Below are 18,168 nucleotides of genomic sequence, written 5' to 3' on the forward strand. Positions count from 1 at the left end.
TACAAAAGTAAATTAGAGAATTTCTTTTTTATTGAAATTTAATTTTCTATTCAAATTACTTAAGTTCAGAATAAGGTCTCAAATACATAATAATTTTGTTTTGTGTATAAGACCATATGGCAACACTGCCAAGAGGGAGAGGGCCGATCAGTGCCGTTTTTGAATAATAGTGTTACCAACTTTCGTTAGAAGGAAAATAATGATTTTGAAGAAGAAAATGGAAAATAGCCAAATCCGATCATCGCTTTGTCGCCTTGCATTCAGTTTCTTCTTCTCTTTGCGCGCGGTTCGTTTAATGGTAGAAAAACTCGGCCAAGATCGGCTTGCTGTTCCCCGACTCAAATAAAATCCGTATATGTACACAACGGAGATGTTTTAATTTTCCGTTTTAAAAATAACTCGCTTCAAAGAAAACAAAACCCCGGATTGCGTTTTAACAAACAACTTAAACGACCAGTGAGTGTGTATTAGTGTGTGTGTGTTGTAAATTTATTGCTGGCCAGGCCAAAACACACATAAAAAAGCGAAAAGCCAGTAAAGTTGCGAAAAATGCGGGCCAAAAAGCTGGAAAGTATTCGGCAACGGCCTTTGAACTCGACCACTGGCTTTGACATCTGTTCGAGATCGGGAATTGCGAATCTCTCTTTTTCCTCGCTCTCCTTCGTTTAAAAAAACCAGGCCAAAAGCATTTTCCAAGTGTTTTTTCAGTATTGTGCACTTGTGGCCTTTGTAAATTTTTACCCAAAACGTTCTCGCTTTGGTGCATTCCTAAGTAAATGCTACTAATAACAAGGAAAAAAAGAAGAAAAAAGAAGGCAATCCGAAGATTGGCCAAAGAGATGAAAAAAAGTTGCTTGACTTGTTTGACCCGCAACTGTATAAGTGTTTGTGAGTGCGTGTGTGTGTACGACTTCTCCTTCTTCTTTTTCTTCTTCGGATTCTTGTTGTTGGCCAAGCCGTATTCTACATAAATTACTAACCAAATGACACATAAGAGCCATAAAAATGAATTTTTAATTTATGCAACCACGGCTACTATGGTGCATAACTTTACAAATTTATATAATATCTGAACAAAACTCGCGAAATATCGACAAATAACGGTCACAAATATAGGCAATTAATCACTTTTAGTGTATAAATTAAGCAAAACCGATCATTATTCATTATTATTGACCTATTACCAACTTAATCGTTAGAAAATCGCAATCAAGTTTGCTCTAATTTCGAATAATTACATTTTTATGTGCCACATTTTCACCCATTAAATTAATTCCAAATAATTCTGCAGCCTGTGATAAAACAAAGCGAGAAACAATAAAAACAAAGGAAAAGAAGAGAGTGGAGAACAAAGCCGGAGATTTCCAGTCTCCAGCCACATTCCATGGTAAGCATGAATCCCCATAAATTCCCAACGAAAGTCTCGACCGAAAATGCTTAAACTCCAAATTTATGTGACAATAGCATTAGGATTTCGAATTTCCAGCACGAAATAATTATATTAGTTTTTATTTTCATTTAATAATTTGCATAATTGGACCCTCGTTGGTTCGCTGTGGGGTTCCTTGGAATTTTCCTCATCGCGGTGGGTCGTGCGGCCGTTGGAACGGTAATCGGGCTTACGGTGCAGTATAGGGCAGGGGTTATATTTTAGTTGGACATCGTTATATTGATGAATATAGTAAATGTATATTATTTTTATTTAATTTTTTATTCTATACATAGCAGATGGTATTATTCATATGATTTCATCATGAAATTCTAAAAAAAAACAAAAGACTCAGGACACGAACTTGCGGTGGGTGGGTTGTTTCGCTTATAGAACGGTAATGTAGCTAACGGTGCTACACAGCCGGGAAGGAAGTGGAAGACCTGGCCACTTTCTAGTCGAACCCGCTGCGCTTTAGTCTAATGATGTCAATTACATCGTGCCACTCGCATTGCGGGCAACGAATGCATGCCATGCTTATAAGGCACCAACAATGCGGCCTGCCACAGAAACAATTGCAAATGCAACAACAGAGCAGTAGCAACTGCAACAAGTGACTGCGACTTTGGCTTCATTAAAATTGCTTTTCGTTTGGCCTGCCTTCATCTTTCTTCTTTCGTTCGCCGTGTTTCCTTTTTCTATTCAATGTTGTTTCCATGTTGCAGCAACTGGGAAAATATGTATCTCTACTCGTATGTTTCTTTTGCCAGCCAACAATTTTAATGAGTTTTTAAGAAATTGTACAACATGCCAGTTACGGCTGCGAAACGAACAGCCTACGGAAAAAAACATAAACGCCTTTTAGCCACAACACATCTCATGTTGTGTGATTAATTTTGTTGCCGATTTGTCCGTTAACAAGTGGCCAACGTGTGGAAAAAGACACGGCCGTTTAAGGGGAAAGTGACAGCGATGAAAACCCTGGGAAATTCAATTTGAAACAGCTTTTAACAGAAGGAGGACATGTATTTTATATTTCTAAAGGAAAGTGAGGTCAACAGCATTTAAGATAATTATGATAGGAAACTACTACTACTACTCAAAAGCTATCAAAGATATCAAGAATTACATAGCTTAATAAATTTAAATAGTAATAAACGTAAAAAATAATTGCAAATCGTTAAATGCTAAGGAAATCTATACGAATCTAGGAAATGAATTAAAATAAATTTTAAAGACTAAGAACATTAGTATAAAGATTTAGATATCTTTATGGGTTTGATTATTTTTTATTGATTCGTTATGCCGATGATAAGAATTTCTTTTACTATGCCTATATATAAATGCATAAAGCCATCCCAGCAACTGCACTTAAGCTCAAAATGTAATAAACCATAATAATTTATGACTCAATTTCTGCAAGGAGAACGCACCAAATATATTTTTCGGCCTTTTGCGCAAAAGGAAAGCATTTAAAAAAATGCTGAACCAAAATCGGTGCTGTCACGCCCACGTTTCATGCTCGGGGGTTTAATGGGACAGAATCTTGGGTAGGGGAAGGACTGAGGCCTCTTTACGCCCAATTTGTCACACATTTCAACAGGTTACGAGATGGCTGAACCGGAGGAGGGGGTCTTGAGATGAAGTTGGAGGCGAGGCATTATCAAAAACCGACCGAAGAAGACGTTGACGATGACGACGAACAAGGTCTGGCAGGAGGGCCCTTAACACGGATCACGAGTGTATGGTATATGGGTCTGGGTAGGCGTTGTGGCGTGGAATTTTCGGGCATACCTGGCGGGTCTCATGAAGCGTGAGGAATTTCCCCGTTACCCCTGTTGCCCTCCTTCCCCTTACAGTTCCTGATCGATTTCGTTGGTGCTGTTCCTTGTTGTCCTTTCTAAGTGAAAAATTATGCAAAAATGTTTCACTTTAATAGCGGAAATCATTTATAGAAGTTGTAATAAAGTCTCAGCGTACCCGCTGCCTCTTCTCCTGAACCATCTCTGAACTGTCGGTGGTCATGTTTTTTTTTTTTATTTTTTTGGTTGATGCAGACGAGTCCTCCTCCTCAACCGTGTTGTTGCTGTTGCCATGTTGCCCAGGGCTGGGTTTTGTGCTCGTTAAACGACCGCCAACGTAGCCAAATGCAAGATTGTTGCAACACTTTGTTACTGTGACAGTGGCTTGGCCAGATAGAGAGGTGGTGTCCCCTCCAAAGGAGCCTAAGCTAAGGCAACTTTAGTCAACGCTAATGACCTGACAAAAGCAATTCAAAGCGGTTCTTGTTGCTGGTGTGGCATTTGTTGACTTTTAGGCGCAAATAAACTGTAAGAGTTAGAGTTCATTAGCTACGAAAAGAGCCAACAAACTACACACAATGCCTTATTTGGTCCAATAAAAATGTGTTTCCCCCATCGAGAATAGTGGCATTCAGAAGGTGATATAACGCATTTATAAGAAAATATGTAGCCACGAACTTGTAGACTCCGAAGCAAAAAGCGGCACAAAAAACTAAATAAAAAGCAAAAATTTCGCCCATCCCAAACGTCTGGAAAACCATAATCCAGTTTACAAACAAAAACTGAAGCCCAACGATATAAAGCTGCGACCAAGTACAATTATAAAACCATTAAGGCATCTAAATTAGCTCATTTGCTATGAAACCGGGCATCATAATCGTTAAAAACCAGCAAAAACTTGCAATCGCAGAAACGAATGATAATTGTGGAAAAAAAATATATGTATATAAAAAATGGCGAGCAGCCAAGAAAAGAAATAAGAAATACATCCAATAAATGTAATAAAAGCGAACTGTTAAAAGTGCCGCCACACAGACGCTGACCAATTGATAAGCGCTTTATGACAGCAAGCTGAATGCATTACGGTTTATAGGTTTTTTATGCCTATTTGTTGGCAATTTTGCCGAGGATAGCAGTGAATTGAGAGCAAAGCAATGATCATAAAAAAATGGCATAGCGAAACATAATTGCCAGTGGCCAGTGTTGTGCACTCAATAAAATTAGAATCTTGAAATTCCTCCAGAAACTTACTCTTAACTTGAATCTCTTATTAGAATTCCATTGCAGTATTGCACTGAAATGTATTCAAGGGGGAACGCACTTTTCCAGGGATCCATGGTGACTGCGGTTTTCCTAGGCCTGTCACTCAAGTCTCTTGTCACGGGGCCTAACATTTCAATTAAGGCCGTGTATCTATGGCTTCTTGGCCAACAATGGAAGCCCATTAAAAGACACGCACCATTGCCGCATGAGAATGGATCGATTCGCAACTCAAGTATCTGCGAATTTCCGCTTATGAAAAGTGCCTTAATTGATTTCGGTGATTTTAATTATAGTCTGTTGTTGTTTGCTTTCTGCAACTTTCTCTAGAAGGCGAGCCAATTAAATGATAACAAATTCGAAGGGAAGAGGCGGTTTTCAATTCCGATGCTGATGATAGGCAGGCGCCGCTGGCAAGTGAATGGCGCAATCAGAATCTCGCAACCCAAAGTCGACACCAAAAAACCGAAACCCAGACTCAAAGTGGAAACAGAATTCTCACCGAAGCTGAGGCCACTGTGCGCCGAGAAGACTTGTGTCTTGTCAAAGTAGGGGAATGGGGTAAGGGGGTTCTGTGGATCGCACAAATTTATGGCCACATTCAATTGTCAAGTTTATGTGACTGCGGCTGAGGATCGGGCAATATTTGCATAAGAGGCGTCCCTTGGTTCCCTAGAAATCCCTGGCATTTGAAAGTCTCATTGTCAGGGGCTCATGCTTTTGTTTTGTTTGTTTTTTTTTATGATTATTTTCTTTCTTTTTTTATTTAAACCGCTCTATAAATAAACACCACGTCTACTCTTCTTTTGTTTGCAGAAACAGAGATCAGAGGGCGCCCTAATGATTGCTAGCTGGCACACAAATGACGAATTATGAGAACATTATAAATTTGCCATTAAACTTTAATGCAAATAATAATCACACCAATAATAATGAGAACAATGCCAAATTGGCCATCGTTGGCGAACAGCTGCTGAATAAGATGTCGCAGCGGGATTTCTCCGAGGTAAGTCGAAAGGCGAAAGGAAATCGAATTATTGTTCAATTATTATTTCTGGAAGTTGCCACACAACCCATTCAGACCAGACCCTCCCCCTTTCCCACTGCCTACCCAAAAACATGTTTGCCGGCCATGTATTTCCAGTTTGCAGTTCAAACACCATGACAATTATTTATGGCCTTCAAATATATAAAACTTAATCAGGCATTACGCTCTCCAAAAACTTTTCAACAAAGAGATGAGACAGAGACATATATATGAGAAAAAAAACCAACCAGACTACAGGAAGAAAAAACAATCAGGGGCAATAATCAAAATGATGGCAAAATGATTTCAATGTTGATTAACTCAGCGGCAAGACTACAAAAGGGCTTAGCTACAAGGGCCAAATTAAACAAAAGCCCAGCCGAGCAGGGAGATAAAAATGCCAAAACGCAAAACCTCATGGATTGCGAATGGGATTGAGACTGGGACTAAAGCTACAGCTCCAGCTTGAGTTCCTCCTGACCCTGACTCTTTGCCCGGGCCCTTTCATCATATTCCGCGCTGTCATGTCATGGGCAAGAACAAAAAAAGAGCCAACAACTTGAGGAACAGACGACAACGTCAACGATGTTGGATAAGTTTCAGTCCCTGTCTCCGCGACAGACCAGTCCACAGAATTCGGAATCCCGGCATCAGGGAGTCGGAATCGTAGTCGAACATCCCAGACTCAGATCCAGACCCCTGCGGCCTGTCTCGCCAACTGACTGACTCTGACTGCCTGCCTTTTCGAGTGTCCCTTTTGCCAGCTAGACGGACGATAGGAAGTGACCATTCCCATTCCAATACCCCCTACCCATCCCATTCCACAAGATCCCCAGCGATCAGAGAAGCGTGGCCAGGAATTTCGGGTTGATGGGCCGTGAAGTGGGGGATACAGCAGCTAAATGAGTGCATAAATTCCAGACTAATGTCGATTCCTATTAAAGCTTAAACACGGGAATATTTAAAGGTTACTCTGTGATGAGATAAACATGCCCTAAAATTAAAATAAAATAAAAGTTTGTGTAGAGTGGAGGCTGTGGAACTTATGTCTTTGAATTTCAAAACAAAAACTTGTCCTACGGAAAATATTTTCAGTGATAGGGAAAATCCAGTATTCTCGTAGAATGTCTGGTTGAACATAGTTTCGAAGACGCCCATAAATTTACCAGAAAGGGCGGTGGCTAATAAAATTAAGAGTGTAATGCCTGAAGTTAATTTCTTTGACGATGACTTCCTGCCTACGCTGCAATAGGCTAATCAGGGATTATCCGCGCAGCGTGTGCGATTTTTCGAAGGAGAAGAGAGTAAGAGTAAGAGGACCTCTGCCCGCAGCTAATTATTTTATTACGCGTTAAATTGCAACAAAATTCTCGAGTTGAGCGCAAAACATGCCAATGTGCGCCACAAGCAATCGTGAAATTGTTCGCATTCCAATGTGGCGGACTTTATCGATGCTCCAGCCTCTGGGGCTAACACACATATACATATAGATATATATATATATATGTATATGTATATGTATATGTATAAAGCCAAGCTGGCTAACACATACTAGCCCGTTTGGTTCCAGGCAGCCGCCCGAGTGCATCTATGGGTGCCACTTTTTGTCTTACTGAACGCTTACTTTATTTTTTCTCTTTCTTTTTTTTTTTTGCTTTTGCTGGGCGGACAGCCAAGAAACAGCGACCAGTTCTCGAATCGCAGGTTTTTCTCTTACATTCCTGAATTCCACCGCCGACTTCCTTTCTCTACCCGCTTTTTCTCCCTTTCTCATTGCATAAAATTCTTGTCCGTCTTCGACTATTTTCTAAAATGCTGCTGTTGGTTTGTTGCTGCTGCAGTTGCTGTTGGTCATGTTGCTGTTGCAGTTGCTGTTGCCTTTGCTGCTGCTGCCAATTTAGCTGGAATTGGCGAAGCGAGATAGCTAGCCTATCACTTTACATGACTTCTCTATGTGCCATTTGGGCGCCAATTCCTAAATTGACATACAGCACGGCGGAACAAAAACGGAGCGAAAGGGCAGAAAACGCTGAAAAAGATCTACTGAGATTTTTAGCCTGTTGGAAAAGAAAGAAAGGCAGTTAATTAGGAGATACAAATACAGAAAAGTAACTTCCCGGGCAGATATCTTGTTACTCAGCCCGAGTTTTGGCAGTAAAAAAAAGTAATACCCTTAAGCTAAAGTATTTAAACTGAAAGAGTCAATAAAAACGGTAGCCAGCTTATAATAAAGAGAATAATAATAACAAGACTTAAAAGTCAAAATTCCTTGCACTTACTTTAAAGAAATGTTGGCCATCTGTCATCGCTGGATCACGTTATTCTTAGTCAGCATTCCCACAGCTTGCGCTTATCCTAAGCCATCGGCTTGAGTTCCCCTTAACTCCGTCGGACTGACTGCTATTATTATTATTATTTTAGTCAAAGTGATAACATCTGCTAATGCCATTCCGTCTGGATTCTTAGAGCGGCGCTCCCTTCCGCCGGAGATCTTCGTCGGCCATTTCGAGGGCATGTTCTCTTCTGTGCGTGTTTATTTGACTTTGACCATTGGCAGCAGTCCCGCAATCTTGTCTGCGAGATCTACTCGGCTAGCACCACCAACGCTCCCAAGATGAAGAGTCCAAGTTCTGTTTTTTACCCTTTCGAAGAGTAATATGAAATTGACTAACATCTACCTAGACACTTTCACATTAACTTCTTAGCAAAAACTTTTGTAGGGTATTTCAAAATCGGTTCCGGAACCCATCCTTTCTTTCTCATTTTTCTTTTTTTGTGTTTTTTTTTTTGGTAACGCCCTCTTCATTTGGGGCTTATCGCTGGGGCCAAGTCCGTTGTCGGCTTTTATAAGCTGCATAAAACGAAAATTGCGTTCTGCATCTGTCAGATACTTTGTAGCTAGCTGATTTATTCGGAGCTGGCCAGGGTCCGGCCAGAAGGCCAATCTAGGCACGTTATCCGAAACTCACGCCCCGCCATTTCTGCATCAGCACTTGCTGGCCACGTTTCCTATCAAGGACTGGCCAACTGGGACTCGGTCGCCGTTTCGGTACTGGCCTAATGCATTTGCATACTCATTGCATTTAATTGCTTCAAAAAATATGTAAAAATTTCCACGTCGTTGTCACGGTCTCGTCTCGTAACGTCCCGGCGATGTGGCCGTGACCATGGCCATCGTTGGCCTATGCCAAAAAAGGCCTAAACTCTAGCTAGTAAGCTACTGATTCACCAACAGTCGTGGCTCAGTTCAGTTCTTGGGCCACGAATTCGTGGAATTGCTTCCGCATTTGATGGCCTGAGCGAACAGGATCGGGAGCTGTGAGCTCTGAGCTGTGAACAGCAGTTGGCCGGGAAACGTGACTCGGTGGCCTGGCCGCATACCTGTGTTCCGAGGGCAGTCGACTTAGCCGCCAAGCTGGTGCGTCGGCATTTAACATAATTACAACCCAGTGACGACCGCACAGTGGGCCAGCCAGCTGGAGTTTATCTGGAATGTATCCTACGGGTTAAGGCAATAGAATTAAAGCCCATTAAGAAAATCAGGAGAAAATCATTAATTTACTTGTCTGTTCTGCCTTGTCTTGTTTCTGCTTTCCAAGGTTAAAATCACTTACTACTAAGTCGTAACCTTTATGTTTCCACTAAACAAAGTAATTAATTAGATTGGCGTATAAAAATCGCGATGTTAGCCCACTGTTCTTCCCAATAACAGCGGCAGATGTGCAATCATCCAGACTCTTCCCTCAATTCTGCAAATCCTCGCCTGCCACTCCTTTCGCCGCCTGCTCCTCCACCTTTGTACAGTTGCGTTTATTGCTCTACTTAGGCCATGGCATTGTGGAATGTTCTTCATCCCAGTAATTTGCCCCTAATCAATGCTAACTCTGATCGCCTGCACACGAAATAAATATATCATCAGAAATTGTTGTTTAAGAAAAAACTACATATTTACATGCTGATCCCTTTTCCGAATCTCTTTCGCAGAATGAGCCGGAATGCACGCCGGAGTTACCCGCCGCAAACCGTGCTCTATTCTTGGAGAAGGTGCGTCAATCCAATGCCGCCTGTCAGAGCGGCGACTTCGCCACGGCTGTACTGCTCTACACAGATGCACTGCAACTGGACCCGGGCAACCACATCTTGTACAGCAATCGATCGGCGGCACTGTTAAAACAGGGACAATTTGCAGCAGCCTTGCAAGATGCCACGCAGGCGAGGGATTTGTGTCCTCAATGGCCAAAGGCGTACTTTCGCCAGGGCGTGGCGCTGCAATGCCTGGGACGTTATGGCGAAGCTTTGGCATCCTTTGCATGCGGCTTGGCCCAGGAACCAACCAACAAGCAGTTAATGGGAGGGCTAATAGAAGCCTCTTTGAAAAGTCCACTGCGAACGGCACTGGAACCCACGTTGCAGCAATTGAGAACCATGCAGTTGCAGGAGTCGCCATTTGTGGTCAGCTCAGTGGTGGGTCAGGAACTCCTCCAGGCGTCTCAGTATCCAGCGGCGGTATCAGTTCTCGAGGCTGCCCTTCGGATTGGCAGTTGCTCCTTGAAGTTGAGAGGTTCCGTGTTCAGCGCCTTGAGTTCCGCCCACTGGGCATTAAATCAGTTGGATCAGGCCATTGGTTATATGCAACAGGATCTGGCGGTGGCCAAATCCTTGGGAGATGCGGCAGGCGAATGTCGGGCACATGGAAATCTGGGTTCCGCCTACTTCAGTCAAGGAGCCCATAAGGAAGCACTAACGGCACATCGCTACCAACTGGTATTGGCCATGAAGTGCAAGGATACTCAGGCGGCAGCGGCAGCTTTGACCTCATTGGGCCACGTGTACACGGCTAGCGGGGATTACCCTAATGCCCTGGCTTCTCATAAACAGTGCGTTCAGCTATTCAAGCAACTTGGAGATCGTCTGCAGGAAGCTCGAGAAATCGGCAATGTGGGAGCGGTTTACTTGGCCCTGGGAGAATGCGAAGCCGCCTTGGATTGTCATTCACAGCATCTGAGATTGGCCCGGAAGTTGCATGATCAAGTGGAAGAGGCCAGGGCGTACTCTAATCTTGGTTCTGCTCATCACCAACGGCGACAGTTCACCCAGGCAGCTGCCTGCCATGAGCAGGTGCTTCGGATTGCCCAAGCTCTGGGAGATCGCTCAATGGAGGCAGCTGCCTATGCGGGATTGGGTCATGCGGCGCGTTGTGCTGGAGACGCCAGTGCATCGAAGAGGTTTCACGAACGTCAGCTGGCCATGGCATTGGCTGCAAGAGACAAACTAGGTGAAGGTAGAGCTTGCTCAAACCTGGGCATTGTCTACCAGATGTTAGGTTCCCATGATGCCGCTTTGAAGCTCCACCAAGCTCATCTGGGAATTGCCCGCTCCCTGGGTGATCGAACAGGCATGGGAAAAGCTTACGGGAACATGGCCAGGATGGCACACATGGCAGGATCCTACGAGGCGGCGGTGAAATATCACAAACAGGAATTGGCCATTAATCAGGCGGTGCATGACCGAAGTGCCGAGGCGGCAACTCATGGAAATCTAGCGGTGGCATATCAGGCTCTGGGTGCACATGATGCTGCCTTAACCCACTATCGAGCGCATTTGGCCACCGCCAGATCCCTGAAAGACACCGCTGGCGAAGCATGTGCGCTGTTAAATCTGGGAAACTGCCTCAGTGGAAGGCAAGAATACGAGGAAGCGGTTCCGCACTACGAAAGCTACCTGATGCTTGCCCAGGAACTAGGTGATGTGGCCGCCGAGGGCAAAGCATGTCACTTGCTCGGCTATGCCCATTTCTCTCTAGGAAACTATCGGGCGGCTGTCAGGTACTACGACCAGGATCTGGCTCTGGCCAAGGATGCCCAGCATCGACCTAACATGGGAAGAGCCTACTGCAATCTTGGGTTGGCTCATCTAGCTCTGGGTCACACTGCCGCCGCCTTGGAGTGTCAGCAGCTGTTTCTAGCGGTAGCTCATGCCACCAATCAACTGCCGGCGAAGTTCAGAGCGTTGGGAAATATTGGAGACATCCTCATTCGAACGGGATCACATGAGGTAAGATGGAGTGGCTTATATACATAAATAATGTGTAATAACATCGTCTCTTCATCCATTGTAGGAAGCCATCAAGTTATATCAACGCCAGTTGGCTTTAGCCAGAGCTGCTGGAGATCGCTCGATGGAGGCGGCTGCTTGTGGAGCTTTGGGATTGGCCCATAGACTGATGCGGTGTTGGGACAAAGCATTAGGGCATCACACACAGGAGTTGACACTACGACAGGAGCTGTGTGACTTAGCAGGTGAATGTCGTGCACATGGCCACTTGGGAGCAGTTCACATGGCACTCTGCAGCTGGACAAATGCCGTGAAGTGCTACCAGGAGCAATTGGAAAGGGCTCAAGAGCAACGAGATGCCGCAGTGGAGGCCCAGGCACATGGAAATCTGGGAATCGCCCGTCTTAATATGGCTCATTATGAGGCGGCCATTGGCTGCCTAGAAGCCCAATTGGGCACATTGGAACGCGTGTCATTGCCCTCCACTCAAGCGGATCGTGCTCGAGCCCTCGGCCATTTGGGTGATTGCTATGCCGCTCTAGGAGATTATGAGGAGGCGATAAAGTGTCATGACCGGCAGCTTCAGTTGGCTTTGGGCTTGACCAGTCATCGAGACCAGGAGCGCGCTTACAGAGGATTAGGTCAAGCCAGAAGAGCACTGGGGCAACTGCCAGCTGCTTTGGTTTGCCTGGAGAAACGTTTGGTGGTGGCACACGAATTGCACAGTCCGGAGATTAAGGCATTGGCCTATGGAGACCTTGGGCATGTTCATGCTGCCTTGGGAAACCATACACAGGCTTTGAACTGCCTGGAGCATCAGCGTGAGTTGGCGCAAGGTCTTCAGGATCGCGCCCTGGAATCGGATGCCATGTGTGCCCTTGGACAGGTCCAGCAGCGAATGGGCCAGTATACGGAGGCCCTGGAGATACACCGGAAAGATCTGCAGATATGCACAGAACTCTCTGCTCCCGCCTTGCAGGCGCGTGCTTTGAGTAATCTGGGATCCGTCCATGAATCCTTGGGTCAGCAGTCAGAAGCCCTTAAGTGTTATGAACGCCAATTGGAGCTGAGTTCGGATCGATTGGCGAAGGCGATGGCATGTTTGGCTCTGGGAAGAGTTCACCATCAACTGGAACAGCACAACCAAGCGGTGGACTATCTGCGTCAAGGATTGATAAGTGCTCAGTCCATGGGAAAGTCAGAGGAGGAAGCCAAGATAAGACATCAATTAGGTGAGTGCATTTCTTAGATTTTTGTCTGACATTTTTATACATTTGATCCACCCTTTAGGTCTTGCCCTTCGCTCCTCTGGCGATGACGAGGGAGCCCACCTCCAACTGGAGACCGCTGCCCAGCTGCTAGAATCCGTGCGCCATGAACAGCGAAGTCCGGAAACTAGACAGGCGCTATACGATCTGCAGACTAGTTGTTACCATCTCCTCCAACTCATCCTTGTGGCGCTGAATCGAAACGAGGATGCCCTAGTGGCGGCCGAGCGTTGCAAGGCTCGGGGTGGAGCAGATGTCGTAAACGGGGAGAGCTCGAAGGTTCCATTGGCCGACATCGAAGCCATCCAAGAAGCAGTAAACCGATGTCGAATGCCCGTACTTTACTATAGCTTGGCTGGGGACCAACTATTCGCTTGGCTGCTTGAACCTCAAATTGGGATCGTTCGCTTCCATGCTTCCCGGATCGATGCCAATAGCTTGCAGCTTCCATTTTCCCTCAGTGAAGAGGAGGAGGAACTGGAAATGAAGAAAGAACTTGAAAGGCAAAGGGAGGGTGAAGACTCACAGAACTCCATGCCGGCCAATGGTTTACTAGAACGTTATGTCAACATGGTGAGGGATAACCTCGGTGTGAACTCGCAGAATCTGTTGCACGAAGGCGATGGCAGTGGATGGAGAGCAAGCACGGAGCAACTACTCGAGGATCTTCCTGGAGCTGGGGGCTCCGGAGGAGGAGGATTCCTGCGCATGGTTAGCCGCAATCAACTGCTCAACTCCTCTAACTACTCGTTGAGTTCACTATTCTCCGTGGGATCAGTTGGAGGCTCAGTGGCCAGTCTGCAGGGCTCTACGCGATCCGTGGGCAGTCGCAGTTCCCGAAGAGCTCCGTCATTGCCTACCTGGCGAGGACCTTCGTGCTTGCACACTTTGTACAATCTGCTGTTAGCTCCATTTGATGATCTTCTGCCTGATGGAGGACAAGGCAGAAGGGAGTTGATCCTGGTGCTGGACAGCTCACTTTACTTGGTTCCCTTCGCCATATTAAGGGCGGCTCAGGAAGATGGGGAATATTTGTCCGAGAGATGTGCCATCCTAACCGCTCCTTCACTGCAATCTCTACGTAGTCGTCCGAGGGCCAGAAGAGATCGTGCTCGTCCACCCAAATCTTTGGTAGTAGGAGGCCCTCGTATTCCATCGACCCTCGCCGAACGCTGGGGTTGGGCTGGAGCGGAATCGCCTGCAGCCTTGCAAGAGGCAGCCATGGTTGCTGACATGCTGCAGGCCACCGCCTTGGCTGGTTCCAATGCCACCAAAGAATCCGTTCTTGCCGAATTGCCCTCCGCCGATTGCGTCCACTTTGCAGCCAATCTTAGCTGGCAATCGGGAGCCGTGGTCTTGAGTCCCGGCGATGTGGTCACTGCCGAGCAACAGCAACAAAATGAACCACACGAGCCTCAAATGGCTGACTTCACCCTGGCAGCCGGAGAATTGCGCCAGTTGCGTCTTAGTGCCCGCCTCGTCGTATTGAGCTCGTATCACTCAGTAGAACCCATTACCGGAGCTGGAGTAGCCCAAATGGCTGGCGGTTGGCTTTTGGCTGGAGCTGGAGCTGTGCTTATTTCGCTATGGCCCGTTCCAGAAACAGCGGCCAAGATCCTCCTACGCGCCTTCTATTCCGCCTTGTTGCAGGGTGCCCGAGCTGCTCGGTAAGTGCTCCGGATTTATATTGGATTTGCTTGAGATTACAATGAATGTTTCAATTTTTTCAGCGCCTTGGCGGAAGCCATGCAAACGGTACAGCACACCAAGCACTTTGCGCATCCGGCCAACTGGGCTGGATTCCTTCTGGTGGGTAGCAATATCCGACTATCTAACAAGGTGGCTCTGGGTCATGCTCTTTGCGAACTTCTTCGGACCCCAGAGCGTTGTCGGGATGCACTTCGCGTTTGTCTGCATCTGGTAGAAAAGAGTCTGCAGAGGATTCACCGCGGCCAAAAGAATGCCATGTACACCACTCACCAAAGCATAGAGAATAAGGCGGGTCCGGTCGGCGGCTGGAAAGATCTGTTGATGGCTGTGGGCTTCCGTTTCGAACCGGCAGCTAATGGTATTCCGTCCAGCGTTTTCTTCCCCCAGGCTGATCCGGAAGAGCGACTAGCCCAGTGTTCAGCAAGTCTCCAAGCCCTTCTCGCACTAACACCGGCGACTCTTCAAGCGTTGGCTAAATTGGTTCACGTTAATAGTGTCGAATATGCGGACGACGTCATAGCCGTGATGCGGAATATTTTAGCCCAGTTCCCTGGTTCCAATCCCGGCCCTAGTTCGAATTCTGTCAAAACAGAAGTGGTCGCCGAAACCTGCTTCATCGAGATGCCGCTGAGTGTAAGACTCTGGAGGGTAGCTGGTTGCCATGAACTGCTTGCTTCCGTTGGTTTCGATTTGACGGAGGTGGGTACGGACCAGGTGATTCTGCGCACAGGAAAACAGGCCAATCGCCGACATTGTCAGTTTGTGCTACAGGCACTCCTCGCTCTCTTTGGTAAGTATTATTGCCTAATCTTACCCAATTGGTACCAATTATGATCTTATTTCCTATTTTCAGACACCAGGGAGGCTCCGAAGAATCTTGGACTGGATCCAGACTCTGACCAAAGCAGCAGTTGCGAGTCTTTGGCAGAACCAGAATTGGATGTCCCTCCAGTTCCACCTGCGGCCAGCAGCACACCGTCCGTTAACGGGGGTAATAAGGCTCCACTTCCGCTCCATCCGCGAAGTGCTTTTATCTCCTATGTGCGACGGCGTGGAGAACCGGATGGCGGAAGAACGGAGGCTATCAGCGGAGCAGGGGGAGCAGGAAGCGGCTTAGATTCCAGTTTGGCTAACACCACCGATAGCGAGCATTCCCTGTCCGATGGCTACGCTACTCAACCGGGGTTTGGTCTGTCTAATCCGCGCTTGGGCTACGCCAGCATGCGAGCTCCTGTTCGGGTTTCACGACCAGGTGGAGGTGGCGAGAGCGATGCCGCCTTTACTCCCAGTCCACCAGTGACCGATCCAAGTTTGTCTTTGGCTCTTGCCCATCAGACGCGCATCAGGAGCTTGTACTCCCAGACCAGCTCTGCCACTTCTGTTCCTCAGATAGCGACAACCATTAGCAGAAGGCCAGATAGTTCCAGCTCTGCCAGCAGCACCACAGATTGGGAAGGATCCGGGCATGCAACGGTCCTCAGACGTGGAGCAATGCCACAACAGCCACCACCATTACCACCACCACGTCCACCGACCTTTCACAATTTGGGTGTGGGCGCAGGAGGTCGTAACAAACCCAAGATTAAGTTGGGAAGTGCTCAGAGTTCTCTGGCAGCACGGGTTAACAAGGAGCATGCTCTCTTCATGGATAGGCTGAGTGTAAGAACAGAGTTAAGTGCTCCTGGAAGTGGTAATGCAATGAACGGTGGACCCGCTACGAGAAAACCCCTCGCTTTACCCGAGGAAGAGGAAGTTACCAATGTGGTCTTTAATCCATCCAGCTTGTACTTCTCCCAATCAGACTCCGAACTCCTGAACGAGCCCAAACAGGAAGATGGTCCGTCTGTTTCCAAGTCGAATGGCAAGAGCATGCAAGACAGCATGATGCGTCACATGACACCCAACATATCTGAGCTGTACCATGAACGTAATGTCGGCTTGGGATTGGCTCCACCGCTGTCCAAGCTTCTTTTGAGTCCAAACTATGAGGACCAGGAGGTCGTTTCCCTGTCTGAGGGATGCTCACAACAAAGTGCTGGCCTCAAAAGTCTGGTGGATACTGTCAGCGAGCTGGAGCTGAGTGGCAGTTCATCTGGATCCACCATGCCCACGGTTGTGGGCGGTGGTGGCAATGAAGTGGAGGGCTCAACCGCTTCCGTCATAGAAGCCACCTGTCCCATTTGCGGTGATCCCGCCGATGTTATCTGTCGCTGTAAGGCTGTCACCATACAGAAAAAAGGCATCCTTAAGCCGTGGCTGAGCAATGTACCCGATAGCAGTTTGGTGCAGGCCAGCGAACTGACCACAGCGGATATTTTGGAGCGTCGCCTTGAGATTCACACATCATCTTCTGGAGCTCCTTACACTGTTGATCTTTGTCGACGGGATGAAGGCGATGGGCGGTCAGTGGCCGATTCTCAGTGTAGCAGCAACTACAAACGAGTCCTGGCCAGCGCCACCGGAGGAACAGTAAGCCTGGTCGGGATTGGAAATGGAAGCGATCCGGAACCACAGAATGCTACTTCGGGTGCAACCTGCTCATCTGCTCGTCTTGTCTAGACCTACTATCCCCCTATCCATAGTTACATTAAATTATTATTGCATGTATTTATTGCTTCCATTGTCCTAAAAGACCCATTTTACTGATAAGTTATATTCATAACCAAGCCACTGATTAAAATTTATTTAATTATTTTAGAAAGTCTTTAATTAGGTCCCTATAAAATAATAAATTTAATAGAATACGAATTAGCAAAAATAAACTGTTATATTGAATATCTAAAAAAGGAAATGTTTTATTTGTATGCTGTCTGAGTTAATGATTTAAAAACCCTTTAAAAACGGAAGGAATATCCCATAATACATCTAGCTTCGATTTTAAAACGTTCAGTTACCTTTTCCAAATACATTGTTTTACGGAAATAAATTTACCACCAAGTTTGAAAGCAGAGAAGTTATTCTGGGATTTGGTAACTAATGTAACTAATTTTATTTTGTTTTACTTAGTTTTTACAGGTTTTAATAATTTATCTTTTCTGTATGATCTTTTTTGTTTTATAATTTATTTAGTAATATAGCTGCATTAATATAGCTGCATTTGTTTGTTTTTGTTTTGTATATATATATAAATATGTATGGATCTTCACTTTACAGTTCTTAAATGTTAACTACGCAAAATCTTTCTTAATTTTTGTTTTGTTTTTTTCTTGTCGTTTGTGTGCCATTGAATATGCTTGCAAGACTCCTACAATAAACTTTCATAATTAGTATATATATAGCTACAATATATTTATATCAATGTGTATATTCAAAATGTGAAATAAAAAACTGTATTTAAAAATATGTTTCATTTGTTTTTGCTCTTCTTTTTTGTTTGTTTAGTAAATTTCACACTTTTTTGTTTGCCAATCAATCATTCCACCTTTGCTGTTTTTTGGCCTTATCAGTTAAATTTATTTTAAACGTTGTGTGTATTCAATGCATGTTTTGCGTATAATAATTGTATAAATTACTTATATAAATTAAGCACTCGAAATTACAGCTGCTTCAAATGCTTGCATGACACACCTATAGATCGCTGTGCTGTGCTTTTGTTATTGAAAGCAGCATCAAATCATT

General features: G+C 45.6%; 1 protein-coding gene across 1 annotated transcript; it reads left to right on the forward strand.

The window, feature by feature from the left end:
* The first annotated feature begins 281 nt into the window (after positions 1–281).
* Positions 282–17,988, forward strand: LOC108109790 (tetratricopeptide repeat protein 28). Its single transcript, XM_017218484.1, has 8 exons — positions 282–456; positions 1,292–1,387; positions 5,308–5,497; positions 9,503–11,572; positions 11,637–12,804; positions 12,863–14,507; positions 14,571–15,340; positions 15,404–17,988. The coding sequence occupies exons 3-8, from the start codon at positions 5,354–5,356 to the stop codon at positions 17,107–17,109; spliced, it is 7,503 nt and encodes a 2,500-aa protein (XP_017073973.1). The 5' UTR covers positions 282–456; positions 1,292–1,387; positions 5,308–5,353; the 3' UTR covers positions 17,110–17,988.
* Positions 17,989–18,168: the final 180 nt, after the last annotated feature.

Source organism: Drosophila eugracilis, unplaced genomic scaffold (genome assembly GCF_018153835.1).
Source record: "Drosophila eugracilis isolate 14026-0451.02 unplaced genomic scaffold, ASM1815383v1 contig_1104, whole genome shotgun sequence".
NCBI lineage: Eukaryota > Metazoa > Arthropoda > Insecta > Diptera > Drosophilidae > Drosophila > Drosophila eugracilis.

Excerpts from the sequence above, each read along its gene's own strand:
- LOC108109790 (XM_017218484.1), top strand. The coding sequence starts at position 5,354 with ATGACGAATTATGAGAACATTATAAATTTGCCATTAAACTTTAATGCA. Across the intron at positions 5,498-9,502 it reads CGCAGCGGGATTTCTCCGAG|AATGAGCCGGAATGCACGCC; the intron begins GTAAGTCGAAAG and ends TCTCTTTCGCAG. Across the intron at positions 14,508-14,570 it reads CAGGGTGCCCGAGCTGCTCG|CGCCTTGGCGGAAGCCATGC; the intron begins GTAAGTGCTCCG and ends CAATTTTTTCAG.